The following is a 19,269-nucleotide window of genomic DNA, read 5'->3' on the forward strand; positions in this document are numbered from 1 at the left end:
ATTCAATGTTGTAGATGACAAGTGTATCCTTTGAATTAGAGCCAGTGTGGTTTGGTGGCTAAAGCAGACTTCCCCAACCTGGTGCCCTCCAGTTGTTTTGGACTACAAATTTCTGGAGGGCACCAGGTTAGGAAAGGTTAGAATGTCAGATTAGAACCCATTAGACCCAAGTTCAGATCCTTATTTAGCCATAACAGCTCACCAGGTGACTTTGGGGCAGTCATTATTGCTCAACCTATCCTACCTCACAGGGTTGTTTTAAGGTTACTTGGAGGAAAGGTGAAATACAAACACAATAAATAAATAAATAAATAAATAAATAAATAAAGGACAAAATGAAGCAAGGAGAAGAACTATGTAGGCCACTTTAATTAACTTGGTGGAAAGGTGGAATATAAATGTAGTAAACACATTTATCCCAGCAATCAATATTCTGTTTGCATCTGTTGGCTTTTAAAAAATAATTTCATTCTCCTTTTCTGGAGTGAGACAGAAAGCACAAAGAGGCACAGTGGCTGAAGGGGAGAGAGGGAAAGACCTACGGCAGGGGTGGAGAACCAATGACCCTTGGATATTCGTAGAATCACAGAACAGTAGAGTTGGAAGGGGCCTATAAGACCATCAAGTCCAACTGCCTGATCAATGCAGAAATCAAACTGAAAGCACATGTGACAGGTGGCTGTCCAGTTGCCTCTTGAATGCGTCCTATGTTGGAGAGCCCACCACCTAGGTAATTGGTTCCATTGTCATACTGCTCTAACAGTTAGGAAGTTTTTCCTGATGTTCAGTCAAAATGTACATTTCCATTTTTCATAACTTGAACCCATTTTTCTGGCTCCTGCACTCTGGGATGATCGAGAAGAGATTCTGGCCCTCCTCTATGTGACAACCTTTCTAGTACTTGTGCTATCGTATCTATCCAGTAGATAGTATCTAGTGCTATCATATCTCCCCTCAGTCTTTTCTCAAGGCTAAACATGCCCAGTTCTTTCGGTCTCTCCTCATAGGGCTTTGTTTCCAGTCCCCTGATCATCCTCATTGCTCTCCTCTGAACCTGTTTCAGTTTATCTCCATCCTTCTGAAAGTGCGGTGTCCATTACTGTTGCTGGATTCCAGCTCCCATTATATCTGACTGTTGGCCATGCTGGCTGGGGCTGATGGAAATTGGAGTTCAGCAACATCTTAAGGGCCACAGGCTTCTCATTCCTGTGGAAATGACAGGTGAAAGAGATAGGGACTTGTGGGAAAACAGTGAAATAGAAAGCAGAAAATGGATCAGCAAAGTGGGGATGAACCATTATATAAAGCCCAGAAACAGAAAGGACTGGTGCAGTTGATAAGAAGAAGGTTGGATAAGTGAGGAAGGTGGTTAGACATAGGGACAAATAAGATAGGGAGCCAAGGTGTGTGAACAATTTACAGTAATACTTCGCATTAACGTACTCAATGGGACCAGAGTGAGTACGTAAACCGAAAATGTCCTTAAAGTGAAGCACTACCTTTTAAAACTTTTTTTACCTCTCCTTCATGCGGAGCCTCAAAGCCCCGTGCTAAAGCCTCTGCTGCTGCGCTGCCGCGCCTCCCAGCTGATTGCGATCGCGCCTCCCAGCTGATTTGCGGTGGCGCAATCGCGTCTATTTCCACCCCTGTGCACTAAAGCCTCTGCTGTTGCGCTGCGTTTCTGGAGAAATACAGGCATATGGAGCATGTACGTTATAGCGAGGCGATGTTAAGTGAAGCGTTAAGCAGGGTATGCCTGTATAATAATCAATTAGACATTCTACTAGACTAACCATAACTTGATAACTAATCAATTACATTTGTACTACTTGGCATATGGGTAAAACACGTTTGTTTTTAGACAATGCTATTTTGTGTGATGACAAGCATCGTCTTAGAAAGTGGCATCCCCGTCCCATATGTGAGAGGAGGGAAATGCCTCTTGAGATGATGCCTACCACCTGCAGTTTTTACAAGTGCTTGTACAAGTAATGTATTTTTTAAAAAAAATAATCTGCCAATTACTCAGGGTCAGGATTTTTTAGTTGGTTAAAGGTTGATTTAATTGATTAATATAACCAACAGGTTGAAAGTAACAGAAACAGGTTTCAAGCCACATATAGTATAACAAAATATAGCAATGTACTACTTGTATGTGAAGACGATATTTCACAAAGCTGTTAATTCTTTTTTTAAGAAAATAACAACCCAGAGTCCTCTCTAATATAGAAGTCTTAGGGCTGGTTACCTATCGATGTTGAAAGTTGTCCCCCCCCCCTTTGCTGTAATGGAGGTTGGGAAATCTGAGGTCCTTCAGATTGCTGCAGGACTCCCAACTCCCAGTGAACATGGCCAATGGTCAGAGATTATGAAAGTCGCAGTCCAGCAACATCTGGAGAGCCACAGGTTCCTCATCCCTCCTGGACTGCATAACTGTTGTCTTTCACATGGAAATTCCCCAATGACCCAGGGAGTTTTCATCCTAGCACTAGATGTTCTTGGAGCTGTCCAGCACAGTTGTGGAAACTCACTCTGCCATCAGCATACAGTGAGAAAGAGAGACAGACAGACAGACAGAGAAAGTCACACCAAGAAGCTTGCTGCATTGACTAGGTAAAGCTGCCTTTGCCTACTTGGTCCCCTCCAGATGCTTTGGCCTAAAACTCCCATCAACCTCAGCCAGCGTGGGTATGCTGGCTATAACTTATAGGAGTTGTAGTCTAAAGTCTTGAGAGGGTACAAGGTTGGAAAAGGCTGAGGTAAAGTGTAGACTGGATCTTCTAACATTCTCCTGCAGAACTTCAGCAGTGGTTTATTCACATACAAGCCACTTCTGAAAAAAATGCATGGAAACATGATAATAAGATAAAAAAGCCATTTAATTCCCCCAAAATGTGATGATGTCAAATCACATACACAAGCAAATATTGAGCTACACATACACAACATCCCTATAGACAAACACCAAAGTGTTCACATATAGTACCTGAAAAGACTGCTAATAAAAAGGAGTCCTTAAGTATATTATTTCAGTTTTCCTATATGCTTTCTTGCTGAATACCTCTGCCTACAATAGCGTACAGCGTGTCAGAGGAACAGTCTCATATACAGCATTTAATGTCTCAGGGCTCCAATATTTTATTCTTCTAAACAAAAGGAAAGCCTAGCCTAGAGTTTTCGGTATGACACTGAAGTAAGAGTCTTTCTGCTTGAATGGCACAAAATTCCGCAAGAAGCAGCCAGCCGCAGCTTTTATGTTTTGTGCTTTGTTCAGCCGTCTTGATTTTCTTCGCCTTCAGATTCCGATTCTAAGAGGTAAAAGAAAGGGAGAAAGAGAGAGAGTGCAGGAAAGATGAAGCTTTTTCTCCAACCATTAAAACAGGTCTTTTGGTAACATGTGAGATTATTCCTTTGATTGGCATCAAATGTTATTTTAAATTAATGAATCATTCTATTGTACTGCAGCAGAGATGGGAGACCCTGGCTCTCCAGATGCTGTTGGGTTCCATCTCCCATCATCCCTAGCCAGCAAGGCCAATGGTCAGGAATGATGTGAGTTGTAGTCCAGCATTATCTGGAGGGTCACAGGTTCTCCATCCTTGCACTAATAAGACAAGACCACTCCCATAGCCCTTAGGACTCAGAACGAAAGGTTGTCTCTGCACTCTCGTGCCAAGTCTCTCCCAATTAGGTTCCTCAGCATCACATAGAAGCTTGACTCCAGTGCTGGGTCAGCAACCCCAATGGCAGCTGCTTCCCTGGCACAACAGATGGGACAAGCTGCCCTAAAAGGATAAAACCAAGATTCACAGTAAGGTTATACAATATATCAGGAGTGGGCAGAAGGTAGGTCAGAAGCTACTGGTAGATTTCTGGGTGATTTGAAACAGGTCAGCACGGATCTCTGATTCTCAACTGAATAACAAGTTGTTCAAGACCAGGGTTCAAATCCTCACTCAGCTAAGGAGCCTTCTAGGGCAGTGGTTCCCAACCTTTATGAGCACGGGACCCCCTTTATAAGCTGAAAAAAATTCATGACCCCCTCCCCCCAGGGAGGCAGGCTGGCTGCCAGGAAGGAAGGGGGAAAGCAGCCTTTCTGCGCAGCCTTGCTTCTTTTTGCTTCACTAAAAGCCCTCTCCTCTCATTCTAAGTAAGGGTGTTGCCAGTAGCGGCAGTGCAAGGAGATGGGAATCAGTGATAGTAATCCCCTCTTCTTCCTGGTAGCTCCACCCTCAGCCTCCTTTGGCATCTGCCATGTATTTTATAGGCAGATGCCTGCCCTTAGTGCGCCTGAAAGACGCTCTGGCGCTTCAGCAAAAGGCCTCCCCTCTTGTTTGGAGCAAGGGGGAGGTGTCACCTGCAGCGGCAGTGGGAAGCATACAGTGTCGAGGGAGTGAAGACTTCTTTAAAAAATAATAATAAATAATTCATTTATTTACTGTTCACGGCCCCCTCTGGATTACTTCGCGGCCCCCCTGGGGGTCCCGGCCCCCAGGTTGGCAACCGCTGTTCTAGGGGGTATCTTGGGCCAGTCACTGTCTCTCAGCCTAACCTACCTTACAGGGTTGTGGTAAGGATAAAAATGGGGTGGGGGAGAATAATGTATGCTATCTTCAGATACTTGAAGGAAAATAAACAATGGCAACAGCAGAATGACTCCTCCCCCTAAACTATATTGCTGCTGAACTGAAATCTCTCTCTCTCTCTCTCTCTCTCTCTCTCTCTCTCTCTCTCTCTCTCTCTCACACACACACACACACACGTATATTTGATACAGTCATTCTGATTTTGCAGGACCTCTTTTTTCTGATTTCAGTAACACTTACTGAAACTGCTATAGGCAGATTAAAGATAGAAATTCACCCAGAGCAAAGGAAAAAAGGAGCCTGCTGCTCACCTAGATACAAAAAGAACAGAAAAAGCCTTAAGATATTATCTTTAACTAAAGATAATGTCTTGGAGCTCTTAAAAACTTCAGGACAGAGTGCTTTCTAATAACATTTCTAGCTGAATATTACAGAGTCTTGACAAAATTTGTCACTCCCACACCGATCCTTCAAAGTAAACCTATCACTTTTTGAAAATTTTACGTTTTTTTAGCAGCCATAAATAAGGGAGCGAGGGAGGGAATCGGTAACCTTTGATTGTTGACAGAAACAGATTCAAAGCAAATAATATGCTTGGGTTTTTCAGGGGAAGTATGTGAGTCCTAATAATTATAACCTGCCAATCACATGTGCAGCGAATATGGAATTAGTCTTCAAGGGGAGCTGCTTAAAGAGTTTCAGCAGAAGCAAAAACAATTCTCCATGGGAGGCCATCAGATGGAAGGTTGGGAAGAAACCAACTCCCAGAACACACACAAAAGAATCTCTATTACTTTACTAACTCTTGGCATCACCTAAAGTTGAGTTATGGCCTTTAAAATTCCCTTCTTTCATTTGACAATTTTGTCTACTCTTTTTTTTCTCTGAACAGAACAGAACTCACATTGCAAAATAGGTGGGATTTTGCTCATAGGTTTGAATTCAAAGCTGGCTTTCAATTCAGTATCTCTGGTGCATGTACAGAAATGTGCATGCACGGGATGGGGTCTACATTAGATGTGCTTAAGGGCTTGAGCATGCCCAGTAGGATTCCTACCCCCACTTTAAACTGGCAATTATGCCATATCAATTTCACAAGTGGTTTGGCATGATATATGAAGAGCTGCTGAGTAAGACAAGAGCCACCCTTTGGCACGCATTTGCTGTCATGCTGTTCCTTGGATCTCAGCCGTGGAGTCCAACACAAGCAGGGACTGTTCTGTTCACAACAATATCACAATCAGTTTCTGAGGACATTACTGAGTACATGTTACATACAGGAGTTGTCTCCAGCATTATATGAATGGAACAGCACATGCTTCCAATGCTGTTGCAGAGCTTTGCTGCTGTTGGGAGCCCCATAAGCTTGGGTTCAGGAATCAAATAAGCCAGCATTCCCATACTTATCTCTGAGAAATATGCTTAGCATGGTAGCTGAAATGATTTCTAATAAATAAGGTACTAGGCTTTGGAGCAGCCCCAATAAAATAAATACATAACTGAGGCATGAAAGCCCTATAAATGTCTTAGCATCAAAGATTTGTATCCTGTTTTATATATCAGCTTGTTTTACTGACGTGCTGTAGTGAACAGATTTGGTCATCATCTTGTTTGACATGTTCCACTTCTAAGGTATTTTCATAGGCTCTTGCAAACTACTGCTCAAATTTTAGATTATTGTTCATTCAGAATTCCTTCTTGACTAGCATGAAGACAAGCGAAAAACCCCAATTTACCAAAACAAACAAACAAATCCAAGCCATTTAACCAATGCAAAGAGTGTGAGTGTGTGCGCACATGCATGATGGGGGTGGGATTTGGTTTCACGCTACCGTGTAAAAAGGTCTAGACATGCGCATTGCTCACCATCTGGAGCTAACCAATGAAACTCAAGGGTGGGGAACCTCAGGCCTGGGGGGCCTAATGCAAATCTCCAAGCCTCTCTAATCTGGCCCTTGGGACTCTTCCCAAAGCCACAATTCCTCCCCAGGCCACACCCTTCCTGGCCTTGCTCCACAACCTCTCCAGTTCTGCCTGGTCGGAATGTGCTTGCCTGGATAGAGAGTTGCATGTGTAGAAAACCTCTGACATGTGGCTGGAATGGAACCTACAGTACAAAGAAGAGTCACATCTATTGCTCCATCCACCACTGGCATGTGACCCCTGGAAGGTTATCCATAAGGGAATGTAGCCCTCGGGCTAAAATCAGTTCCCCATTCCTGCTGTAAGTCTTGGTCCCCTCTTGGGACATGGATGATGGAAACCAAGCTATGTGGGGCCATGAGAAAAATCCTTGATGTTCTGGAATGGCCAAGGACAGATTTGCAAAGAACAAACAAAACTTTACCCTCTTCAGCATTCTGTAGCCACTCAACAAACTTCTTCATCTGATCGAGGAAGACACTTTTGCCTTTTGCAAGATGTGCCTCTTTGTACCACTTCAGGATGGCTTCTTCACTTAGGACATCGGCTGCAATTCAAAAGAGGAAAAGAGTTACGATGTGTTTCTGGACAGAGAATTAACCTCCCCCCCCCCAAAGGGTTACTAGCTCCTGCAAAATGGCTGCTAGTTTTGTTTTTTAAAAGAAGTTTTAAAGTGACAACACCACTTCACTCACTGTCAGCAAAGCCTGATATGAGGCTTCAGCTGAAAGCTAAGATATAGGGAGACATAACTGATTGGCTAGTGTTCAGAAATTAAATGGTTAATATAATTTCATGGTACATAAAATTGCTTCCTCTGTTTCAGGCAAAAATATAATCTGGAACATGCCAGTCATAAGGACAACCATGAAGAGTAAACTCAGTTGGCCATCAGGTCTTGCTATCCAGCCTCTGACAAGGGCAAAGATGACCGATTCTTTGTTTGGGGTTACCATGGCTAATAGGCACCAAAAGAACATAGGAAGAACTCTGCTGGATCAGACCGAGAATCTATCTAGCATTTCTGTCCTCTGAGTAGCTAACCTATGGGAAACCCATAAGCAGGACATGAGCAAACTCGCACTCTCCTGCTTATATCCCCAGCAACTGGGATTCAGAGGCGGGGTGCCTCCAATATGGGAGGTAATATCAGGACTATTTAATATCTATTTTATTTCTTAAATTTATATCCTATCCTTCCCACTTGAAGGAGCCCAAGGTGGCAAACAAAACAATTTAACAACAAAAAAAGCATTCTAAAATTGCAGGTAGAAACATTCTAAAAAACAGTTGCAGATAAAAACATTCTTCTGCCCAGTGACCACTGATAGCCTTACCCTCTATGAATTGGTCTAATCCCCTTTTTAAGTTGTCCTGTTGGTGGCCATCATTGCATCTTGTGAGAGTAATCCCAGAATTTAATGATACACTTCCTTTTGTCTGTCCTGAATGACAGACAACATGAGGAGCATAATAAACTGCTTCATGCTGAGTCAGACCATTAGTCCATCTAGTATCGTCTACACTGACTGGCAGTGGCTCTCCAGGATTTCAGACAGGGAGCCTTCCCCAGCCCTACCTGGAGATGCCAGGGACTGAACCTGGGACCTTCTGCATGCAAAGCTGCTCCTCTACCACTGAGCTGCAGCCCTTCCCTATACCGCTTCATTGCATGACCCTGTAGTGGGAGTATTGGGAGAGGGAGAAAACCTTCTCGCTATCCATTTTCCCCAGACCATGCATAATTTTACACATATCGATCATACCTCTCCTTACTTGTCCTTTCCCTCCCCCCATTAAAAACCCAGACTAAGATGCATCCAAACTCAGAGGAAGGCTATAGTAAACCACCTCTGAATACCTCTTACCACAAAAACCCTACGAACAGAGTATCCAAAATGCAACATGAGATAGTGCTGGAAGATGAGACCCCCAGGTCAGAAGGCACTCACCAAGCTACTGGGGAAGAACAAAGGACAAGTACGAGTAGCGCTGTCACTAATGATGCAGCTGGGTCAAAACCGAAAGGAAGCCCGGAGGCTGATGCGCACAGATGCAAAAGAAGAGTCCGGAGTTGTACTACGCACACAATAGGAACTTGAATGTGAGAAGCATGAACCAGGGAAAGTTAGAAATTATCAAGCAAGAAATGGAACGTATCAACATTACAATACTTGGCATGAGTGAATTAAAATGGATGGGAATTGGACATTTTCAATCAGGCAACTACAAAATATTTTATGCAGGAAATGAGAAATCAAGAAGAAATGGGGTTGCTTTGATCATGAGAAGTGATGTAGCAAAAGCAATTAGGAGCTACAATGCAAGGTCTGAGCGAGTAATATCAATGAGATTAAAAGGGAAACCTATTAACATAACCATCATCCAAGTCTACGCTTCAACAGCAAACGCAGAAGAAGAATTGGAGATATTTTACACAGAAGTACAGGAGGAAATTGATCACACACCAAAACAAGATGCGATGATAATCATGGGGGACTGGAATGCCAAAGTAGGGAACAGAGAAGAACTAGGAATTGTGGGGAAATGGGGCTTAGGAGACAGAAATGAAGCAGGAGAAAGACTTATTGAATTCTGTGAAGCCAATAATTTGTTTCTTGCAAACACATTTTTTGAGCAAATGAAAAGACAACTGTACATGTGGACATCACCAGATGGTCAGTATAGGAATCAAACTGATTATATAATTGGAAACAGAAGAGGGAGAAGTTCCATACTTTCTGCAAAAACAAGACCAGGAGCAGACTGTGGTAGAGATAATGAACTGGTCGTATAGAAAATCAGAGTAAAGCTAAAGAAGAAGAACAAAGCAACCATAATGCCAAAATACAATTTAAATAACATCCTAGAAGAATATAAAGATCAAATAAGGAACAGATTTGAGGCTTTAAACTTAGTTGACAGAGAACCAGAAGAACTATGGACTGAAGTCAGAGACATTATCAGGGAAGAATGCAAAAGGACAATACCTCTAGTTAAAAAGAGAGAAAGACCTCAATGGATGACTGAAGAAACTCTTAAAATGGTTAAAGAGAGAAGGAAAGCAAAAGCAAGAGGAGATAGAAACACAGTCAGAACCCTAAATGCAACAATACAGCGACTGATATGTAGGGACAAAGAGAACTATTACAATAGTTATTGTATAGAAATAAAAGACAACAAAAAGGGAAGAACAAGATCCCTATTCCAAAAGATTAGAGAAATGAAAGGGAAATTTAAACCATGTGTAGGGATGTTGAATAATCAACAGGGGAACACACTGACTGCCCAAGATGAAATAAAAGGAAGATGGAAGCAATACACTGAAGAACTCTATAAAAGAGATGACAGGATGACAGACTCATTCATGATGAAGAACCAGAAATTTTAGAAAGTGAGATGAAAGCTGCTCTTAAAATACTTGTAAGAAACAAATCACCAGGAACAGATGGCATACCAATAGAGTTGCTACAAGCTACTGAGACCGAATCAAAAATTTGTCAAGAAATATGGAAAACTAAACAATGGCCCACAGACTGGAAGCGTTCAATATATATCCCAATTCCGAAGAAACAGGATCCCAGGGAATGCAGTAATTATTGAACTATTGCCTTAATATCCCATGGAAGTAAAGTAATGCTCAAGATTCTACAACAAAGGCTCTTGCCATATATGGAGCAAGAAATACCAGATGTCCAACCTGGATTTAGAAAGGGAAGAGGCACCAGAGATCATATCACAAACATACGTTGGATAATGCAACGGACCAAGGAATTTCAGAAGAAAATCACCCTGTGCTTTATAGCTTACAGCAAAGCCTTTGACTGTGTAGATCATGAAAAAGTATGGAATGCTTTAAAAGAAATGGGGGTGCCACAGCATCTAATTGTCTTGATGCATAACTTATACTCTGGACAAGAGGCTACTGTAAGGACAGAATATGAAGAAACCGATTGGTTCCCCATCGGAAAAGGTGTGAGAAAGGGGTGTATTTTATCACTCTATTTGTTTAATCTATACGCAGAACATATCATACGGAAAGTGGGATTAGACCAAGATGAAGGAGGTGTGAAAATTGGAGGGGGAAATATCAATAATTTAAGATATGCAGACAAAATCATACTACTAGCAGAAACCAGTAATGATTTGAAATGAATGCTGATGAAAGTTAAAGAGGAAAGCACAAAGGCAGGACTACAGATGAATGTCAAAAAGACTAAAGTAATGACAACAGAAGATTTATGTAACTTTAAAGTTGACAATGAGGACACTGAACTTGTCAAGGATTATCAATACCTCGGCACAGTCAATAACCAAAATGGAGACAATAGTCAAGAATTCAGAAGAAGGCTAGGACTGGGGAGGGCAGCTATGAGAGAACTAGAAAAGGTCCTCAAATGCAAAGATGTATCACTGAACACCAAAGTTGGGATCATTCAGACCATGGTATTCCCGATCTCAATGTATGGATGTGAAAGTTGGACAGTGAAAAAAGAAAAATCAGCTCATTTGAAATGTGGTGCTGGAGGAGATTTTTGTGCATACCATGGACTGCGAAAAAGACAAATACTTGGGTGTTAGAACAAATTAAACCAGAACTATCACTAGAAGCTAAAATGATGACACTGAGGTTATCATACTTTGGACACATCATGAGAAGACATGATTCACTAGAAAAGACAATAATGCTGGGAAAAACAGAAGGGAGTATAAAAAGAAGAAGGCCAAACAAGAGATGGATTGATTCCATAAAGGAAGCCACAGACCTGAACTTACAAGATCTGAACAGGGTGGTTCATGACAGATGCTCTTGGAGGTCACTGATTCATAGGGTCGCCATAAGTTGTAGTCGACTTGAAGGCACGTAACAATGATTAAAAATCCACAGGAACCCCCTTTCCTCATAGGGGAGTTGCTCCAGTCCCTTCATCATTTAGGTTGCCCTTTTCATGCACTAAGAAGCAAGGATCTATTTTCAATCAATCCCAACTATAATTTTAGAAAGCTATTCACATCTGAACTGGCTGTGGCAGAGAATTCTATGGGTTCCAGGCTGCTTTTGTACGCTACACCAAAATTCCTGCACAGAAGCAACTTCCACATGAAGATTTGCATGAACGTCACATGTAATTTATTGTGCTCATAACACTAAGAAGCAAAGGCCCATCATTCATGTATTTGCTTGCACAGGAAATCCAATTACAAACATGCAGAATCATTCTATATGATACAACACTGTATATGATCATCCTGGGCTCCTTCGGGAAGAAGGGCAGCATATTAATTTAACAGTAACAGTTATAATGTCCATGTGGGATTTTCCAACCGTTAATGGCTTCCATATAACTGAAATAGTCCTAAGTTGGGAATGGGAAGCCTGTAGCCCTCCAGATGTTGCTGGACGCCAACTCCCATCCTCCCTTACCATTGGCCATGGTGGCTGAGGCTGATAGGAGTCAGAATCCAACAGCTTCTGGAGAGCCACAGGTTCCGCATCCCTAATAACATCAGTGCCAAAACAAAGTAATCTGATCAAACAATAGTTTATTGCTTTTATGAGCTTTGCTAGACTAATTTTAAATTGTGATAGGTTATCACGTTTGTTTTATATTGTGCTAAAATTACATTCACGGCAAGTTTTAAACTGGCATCAATAACAGTTTTAGCAATGGTAATAGTTTTGAGCAGAAGAGAGTGAACCAGAAAAGGGTCTTCATACCTTGATATAATTTTATACTATTAGCTACATATTGAGATGGGGAGCCAACTGGCCCTGCAGATGTCATTGGACTCCAACTCCCATAAGCCCCAACCAGCGTGACCAGTGTTCAGAGATGATGGGAGTTATAGTTCAACAACATCTAGTGAGTTAGTCCATGGTGTAGAGACTGACTCTCTTTAATGTTACATGTGCTGGAGAATGGATTCACCTTCACTTAATAAGCAGCATTTTATACACATTTTCTTGGCTTGGCTGAGAAGCAGCTCAACTAATCCCACATGCCCACTGCAACAGGGACATCATAATTAATTTCAAGACAAAGGACAAGTATTCTGTTACAGGTTCTGTTCAGATCACTTAGAACTTAACTGATGTACTACATGAAGTCCTATTGATTGCAAAAAAAAATTAAAAAAACAATCTTGAAGGGACATGTTTAAACTGACTTGGATCCCTAGTCTGGCCACTACCTGGGATTGGAAGCTATTTAGCTAGAGCTTTCCTAGGGAGAAAAATATTGGATCCCAAGGAAGTGCGGGGAGAGCTGTCTTTATTAAGTACAACATGCTTAAGACTCAGAAGAGAATGAAATGATCTCAAAGAGGCCTCAAACAAGCAAAGAAAAAAATAAATGAAACAAGTCACCAGTATGAATTAAAAGGTCAACTGAATTTCCCTTCAGTTTTGAGAAAGACCATTTGCAATTTATTCATGCCTTCGGTAGTTCCAAAAAAGATAATATTCTCTTGTCAGAGAGATGCTCAATCAAGCAATCATGCAGGACAGGGTACAGTTAATCATACCCCTAGGTTGCTTTCTGAAGTACAAGGAACACTGAGGGGGGATTTATGGTTAGCTATTTATGATTAAAGATGATTAAGATGACATTTTAAATGCTGCTGCAATTTTAGCTGAACTGTTGTGGGAAGTGTAGCTCTCTCATTGCAGCCCCAAGTAATGTCAGTCTCAGCAAAGCACATGAAGCAATGCATGGAGATACTCCTGGGGTCTATAACCAATTCCAGCCACCCACTCTCTGAAGCCCTGAGGAACTGTTATAGGCATGCAGATAAAAGACAAGCACATGGGCGCAGGTAGGGAACCTGTGCAAGGCAGTAGAATTTCTTATTTACAAAGCTGGGATACAACAGATTTTTAAAAAATGACTTTAACGGTAGTTCACATCAATATATCTGGTGGACAAGAGCTAGGCTAGTTGGTAAGATTTATCCAGCTTTTAAAAAAATGAAATCAAACGCATAGTGACTGAGAATGCAGGGCAATGCAAGAATGTATTTCAGATAGTTATTGTTTCACATGAGTGGCATTACAGCTTGAGATTTGGTACTGTTGATGTACATCAGCCTTTGCCAACTTGATGCCTTCTAGATGTTTTGGACTACAACTCCCATCAGCCCCAGCCAGTGCTGGCTAGGCCTGATGGGAGTTGTAGACTAAAACATCTAGAGGGCTGTCAGGACCCTTCCTGTCAGGATCCCACCTCAGGCACCACCTGCTAGGATCCCGCCTGTGGTCACCGCCTTGTCATGGTCCCGCCTCAGGGTCCTGGTCTTTAAATGGTTCTCACTGGCTCTAGCAAAGATCTCTCAAGATCCCACTGCTAGGCAGCACCAACAGACACTCCCTGTAAAACAATATTGCCTTGAGACTGTGCCTTAGTCTCCTCCTGGCCTATTGATACTTTGTGTCTGGGTGCACTTGCAGGCCACAGCCCCCCTGTAACTTTGTGCCTATAAAGAATACAGCCCTGGGTTGCTCTGGATACCTGATGATGTTACACTATCTCTTCACCGCTGCCACCGTTGATACTGTTTCCCAACCTTGGTATAAGCCCTGCCCACCCTACTGGTCTGTGTAAACCCAGCCAAGGATCAGGCATTAGGTAAACCAAGAAATATTTATTTATATACACAGGAATAACAAGATTACTTAAAGGTATAGTTAACAAGCGTATGGTTTCATCAGATGTGTTTCTCTTTATGTTTCTAGTCGTCAATAACCTGCCTCACTACCAGCCTAATCCAATTCAACCCACAAAACCAACTCCAACCTCCCTCAGAACTCCACCAACAGAACTCTCAACAGCTCTCTCATCCTCTCATTTATACCTTCAGACACTCAAACGCTCAGCCAATCATAATACAACATTCTCCAGCCTTCCAGCCCATATACTCCCCCCTCTCATTCAGTCTACTTACTATATATACTCTAATAAACCCACACTTACCATATTTACAGTATTATAAATACAGGAGCATCACAAGGGCACCCAGTTGCTGAAAGCTTGTACATCATTATTTTTAAATAAAAAAATAATGTCATCAAATGACTCAAGGTCTGACCTTACTGTGCACTGAAGTCAAACAAACAACGCCCCCCCCGCTATTTCAGTTTGGTTATTAAACTGATATACTTCACATTTTTAAAGGTTCTTTCATACTTAGACATGCAACAAATGCAAGAAAGGGGTGGGGTGGAATAGGGAGGACTGAAAAGACTTGTGGCTTTTAAAAAGCAGCCTTTGCAACAAACAAAAATACAGATTCAGGTCTGGATGCCTCTAATGGATCCATTGGAATACATGAAAAGACATTAAATATTGAAAGATTGTGAGTGGAACCTTTCTAGCTCAACCTCTTCAGAGAACCTACCTCCAAGCAGGCAAAGTGGAGAAGACCCAGTTTCTGGACCACTTAAAAGTGGTCTGGTCTGCATGTCATGCCACATTAAGGCAAATCTTGGCTGAGCATGAACTCATAAGCATGTGGCTTTCAGGAAAGGAGCTCGCAGCCACTTTGCTCCTCCCTTGTCCTTTTTACAGCAGTACAGCAATATCTCAGTTAAGAAATCCTCCAGAAGCAAAGTTCCTTTTAAGGAAAGCTTTTTTTTAAGGTGAAACTGACCAGCTTTACTTTGTTATGGATAAACTTTCAAGCCCCTGTTTTTGCTTTAAGGTGAAACTGACCAGCATGTGTCTACTTTGCTATCAATAAACTGATAAGCCTGTGCCTTTGCTTTGCTAGGGTGAAACGGAAAAGTGTGTGCCTTGGCTTTGCTTTCTCCTGGGGCTGTGGAGGGAAGGATCCGATATGATTCAGAGGAAAAGAAGGAGGAAGGAGAGAGAGGGATGCCAAGTAGGCACCCTTTAAAGGCCCTGTTGGCTGTCCCCAACATCTATGAGCAGGTGTAGAAACCTATCCCTATTCTTTCCATGTTATTCCTACCTCTGGTACCAAAGTTTCTGCTAAAGAAGTAATGCCCAGGAATGCATTTACTTTGTTAACTGAAGTATTAATGTACTAAGCTAAGCCATGGTTTAACTTAGTGTGGTGTCCGAAATTGGGCTCGTGGTTAAGCTCTCTCCAAACCTGTTCTTGGTTACAGCTTGCCATTAGTGAGGTGAGAGAGCTTAACCATCAGGAGTCAGATTCAATTTAAAAATCAAAACCTATTCTACTTGACTCAAGATAATTTTGACACTGAAAATGTCATCTGGGAATACTCAGCTCAAAATAATACTACTTTCATTCTACCAAAGAATTTAAAAAACTGTGCACTTGGCCTGTTGGCTTGAATGCAGCAACTTGCTAAATGGGTCCATGTGCACCCCTTTGTCCCTCCATCAGCACCTCAGTCCTAGTCTATTTAAACCAGAGTGCCCTACCACATCCAAAATGGGAAACTCAGGTTTAATGCCAGCTTACAAACCAGGATTTTAAAGAACAGTTTGTTCCTTGTTTAGGACTCTGTGGTTAGTATAATAAATCAGAGTTCCCCATTTTGGATGTAACGGGGTACCTGGGTTTAAACAGACTGGATTGAAGAACCAAAAGGGATGGCAGGAGGAGAGCAGAGTGACGAAAAAAGTATGCAGGTGCCTGACCCTCGTTCCCAGCTTGCTAAACCATGGTTTTGCAAACGGAGATCATTGATTTCAAAACAGCCCAGTGTCTGTCCTAGCTCGAGTCTTTATTTCCCTTCCATTTCTTTAAGGGCTTGAGTATGGGTTTTAAAGCTACACCTGTGGGTGAGAATAAGGCTCACTGACTGCCAGCCAACAGACCCAAATGATATCCCCTTGTTCTACTACTGTCATTACGGCACTACAATTGATACAAATAAAGAGAATTACCAAACATTCCCTATAAAGCCATTTCTCCCTCCTTCAACTATTTATAGCAACAATGCCATACCATACTATTAACACCTAGCAAAAGAAGGACTGCTAGTCTCTATGACAACAATTCCTTATATAAAAGGAAAAGCTGATCCAAAGAACTGAAAGTGCCTTCTTGTATTTTTTCAAACCAAGAGATAAGAGATGTGTTATTAGCTGAAATCTCTGTTAAGTATGTGTAGGATTCATGTAACTTTCAAGCTCTTTCAGCGGAAGTTTGATTCAAGAGATGTTAAGCCACCACTGAAGAGTCAACAGACCCAAACTATTGCCTGCAATCCCCTACCCCCCCCGCCACCTCTTCTGGAGCCTTTAGCAGCTCTGAAAGCACCTCATGGAATGCCTCCCTTGATCTCCAGGAGGGGGCGCATAGAAGCCTGTCATACAAATGGAGCAAAGACCATCCTACGAAACAAGGTCAGGTTCTGGACTATCAGTGCTATGAACTACAGGGCCTTGCAAAAGTATTCAGACCCCAGACCAATGCTCTCATATTATTGGATTACAAATTGTACATTGTAATTTCATTCTGTATGATATTTTATTTTGAAACACTGAAACTCAAAATCAATTATTGTAAGGTGACATTGGTTTTGTTTTTTATGTTTCTTACAAACATTTCCCAACATAAACATATGAGTTTCAGTGTTCCAAAATGAAATATCATACAGAACTAAATTGCAATGTACTGTAATTCAGTAATATGAGAGCATTGGTCAGGGGTGTGATAACATTTGCAAGGCACTGTATCTTGGAGCACAAGAGCAGTCCTGCTGAATCAGACAAAAGGCAAGCCAAGCCCAACATTCCCTTTTCCATAATGACCAACTAAATGCCTATGGGAAGCCCGCAACTGGGACATGAGGCCAACAGAACTTGCCTCCTGTCACTCCTCAGCACCTGGTATTTAGAGACATACTACAGCCAGTGTGGTTTAGTTGTTAAGGTGCTGTACTACGACCTGGGAGACCAGGCTTCAAATCCCCACACAGCCACAAAGCTCACTGGGTGACCTTGGGCCAGTCACTGCCTCTCAGCCTCAGAGAAAGACAATGGTAAAACCACCTCTGAATACCGTTTACCATGAAAACTTTATTCATAGGGTCGCCATAAGTCGGGATCGACTTGAAGGCAGTCCATTTCCATTTTCATTGCCTCTGAACCTGGAGGTTGCATATAGCTGGTGTTAGCCACTGACTAAGCGACCAAGTTGCACAAATGAGTAATAACGCATGCCACACATACGATTTGCAGTTATGGAAAGCATTCTAGGACCCCACTGTTGTAAAGCCAAGGTCTCAAGAAAGGACTTGCTGTAGCTTCACCAATGGGACAAAGAGTCTTTGCACACTAGCAGTGCACAAGACATGAAGAGAGCCCAGCAATGCCAAGCCCCCACTTCCACACCCCTGCTTCTTAGCCTACTCCTGACTTTCCCCCCCCCATCAACTTTATACAATTGTCTCCACAGGGAATCATTTTACTCCTTCCCCTACTGATTCTAGTAAATTTCTCTTGTGAGATACACTCCCTGTTATTCATGTCTAGCAACTCTGAACAGTATTACAGCATGTTTGCACTACACAATATAAAGTTTGCCTGAAACAAAAACATATTTGCCATTTCTCTTGCGTTGCCTACCATGATCCTATTCTGAATGAGAATCCAATCTCCACCTGCTCCCCCAATGATCATAGGAAGCCTCCAGATGTCCTTTTTATGGTGCATGCATGATTATTTATGCTCATTATGGCATCAGTTAGATGCAATCCTGATTTAATACCATTTATGTCTGCAAAGGTTTTGAGGACATACTGCTTAATTTCTAATCAGTCCATGTCCTGTAACTTTCTGCTGAAATCCTGTAATTTTTTATACCACAGATGTTTCAGGGTTGTTTTTTGTCCCACTTTTGTTGAGCTATAGTGGCTCAGGGGTTACGTGCCCTGCCACCTGTGCAGCCGTGGGCAAGCTGCATAGTCCCAAGGAGCCCAGTTGCCCCCCAGCTGGTAGTTGCAGACCAGGAAGGGGCTGGCTTGTGCAGCTGTGGCAATCTGAGCAGGCCCTAGCCAGCTGGGGAGGACTAGCCTCAGAGGGAGGCAATGGTAAACCCTCTCTGAATACCACTTACCATGAAAACTCTATTCATAGGTTAGCCATAAATCGGGATTGACTTGAAGGCAGTCCCAGTGCAAGAGTGCCTCTCCAGATGGAAAATAATGCAATAACACTGAGGAAACATCGCATAACAGTTAATAAAATGGAAAGATGTGTGGATGGTCCAGTATAAATCCAACTAATGCATTATTATTGCATCAATGACATGTTGCAGAATGCACCTGCAAGAAAACAGCAGTTTTGAGGGTTTCTTAGACAGACCTTTTTTAAAAAACAAACCCTCTTGCAACAGTTGCATTTCAGAACAGAGCAACTGAGCAATAAAGGGAAAGAAAGCTAGAGAAGAAGTGCAAAATGTTATGTTACGTTATATTTTATTTCTAGGCTGCCTTTCGGCCAAATAGGTCCCCAAGTGGCTTACACACAAATACAAATAAAAACAATACAATTTACAAAAAAAAAAAAATCAAACTAACAAAATCCTAACATCTCTAAAAAAACAGGAGCAGCAAACCAAAAGCATTCATCTTCCTGGTAAAGGGCAGAAAAATGTCTCTAAGAGCAGGGTTGGGGGGCAAAGCAGGTGGAAAAGCTTGCCCCTTGATGGTCCCAGGACAGTCTCACCCCTGCAGCAGGGAGCTAATTGGGGCGCACAAACCACTTTTACTGGGAAGTGGGAGTTTACAAAATTTAAAAGGGGATGGGCAAGAAACAAAAGGCTC

The 19,269-nt window shown here is 42.1% G+C and overlaps 1 protein-coding gene across 4 annotated transcripts in view; it reads right to left on the bottom strand.

Moving 5' to 3' along the window:
• Nucleotides 1-2,861: 2,861 nt before the first annotated feature.
• Nucleotides 2,862-19,269, bottom strand: part of BZW2 (basic leucine zipper and W2 domains 2) — a 76,041-nt gene continuing 59,633 nt past the window's right edge. For 3 of the 4 annotated variants that reach the window (XM_061585837.1, XM_061585839.1, XM_061585840.1), the window contains exons 11-12: nt 6,934-7,056; nt 2,862-3,308 (exon numbers count right to left, since the gene is read on the bottom strand). In XM_061585837.1, coding sequence (XP_061441821.1) covers nt 3,271-3,308; nt 6,934-7,056 — 161 coding nt within the window. In that variant the 3' untranslated portion in view covers nt 2,862-3,270. Of the gene's footprint in view, nt 3,309-6,933; nt 7,057-18,560; nt 18,660-19,269 lie in introns of those variants that run through there. The other variant, XM_061585838.1, reaches the window with a different exon arrangement.

This window comes from Rhineura floridana, chromosome 10, assembly GCF_030035675.1.
Source record: "Rhineura floridana isolate rRhiFlo1 chromosome 10, rRhiFlo1.hap2, whole genome shotgun sequence".
Lineage (NCBI taxonomy): Eukaryota > Metazoa > Chordata > Lepidosauria > Squamata > Rhineuridae > Rhineura > Rhineura floridana.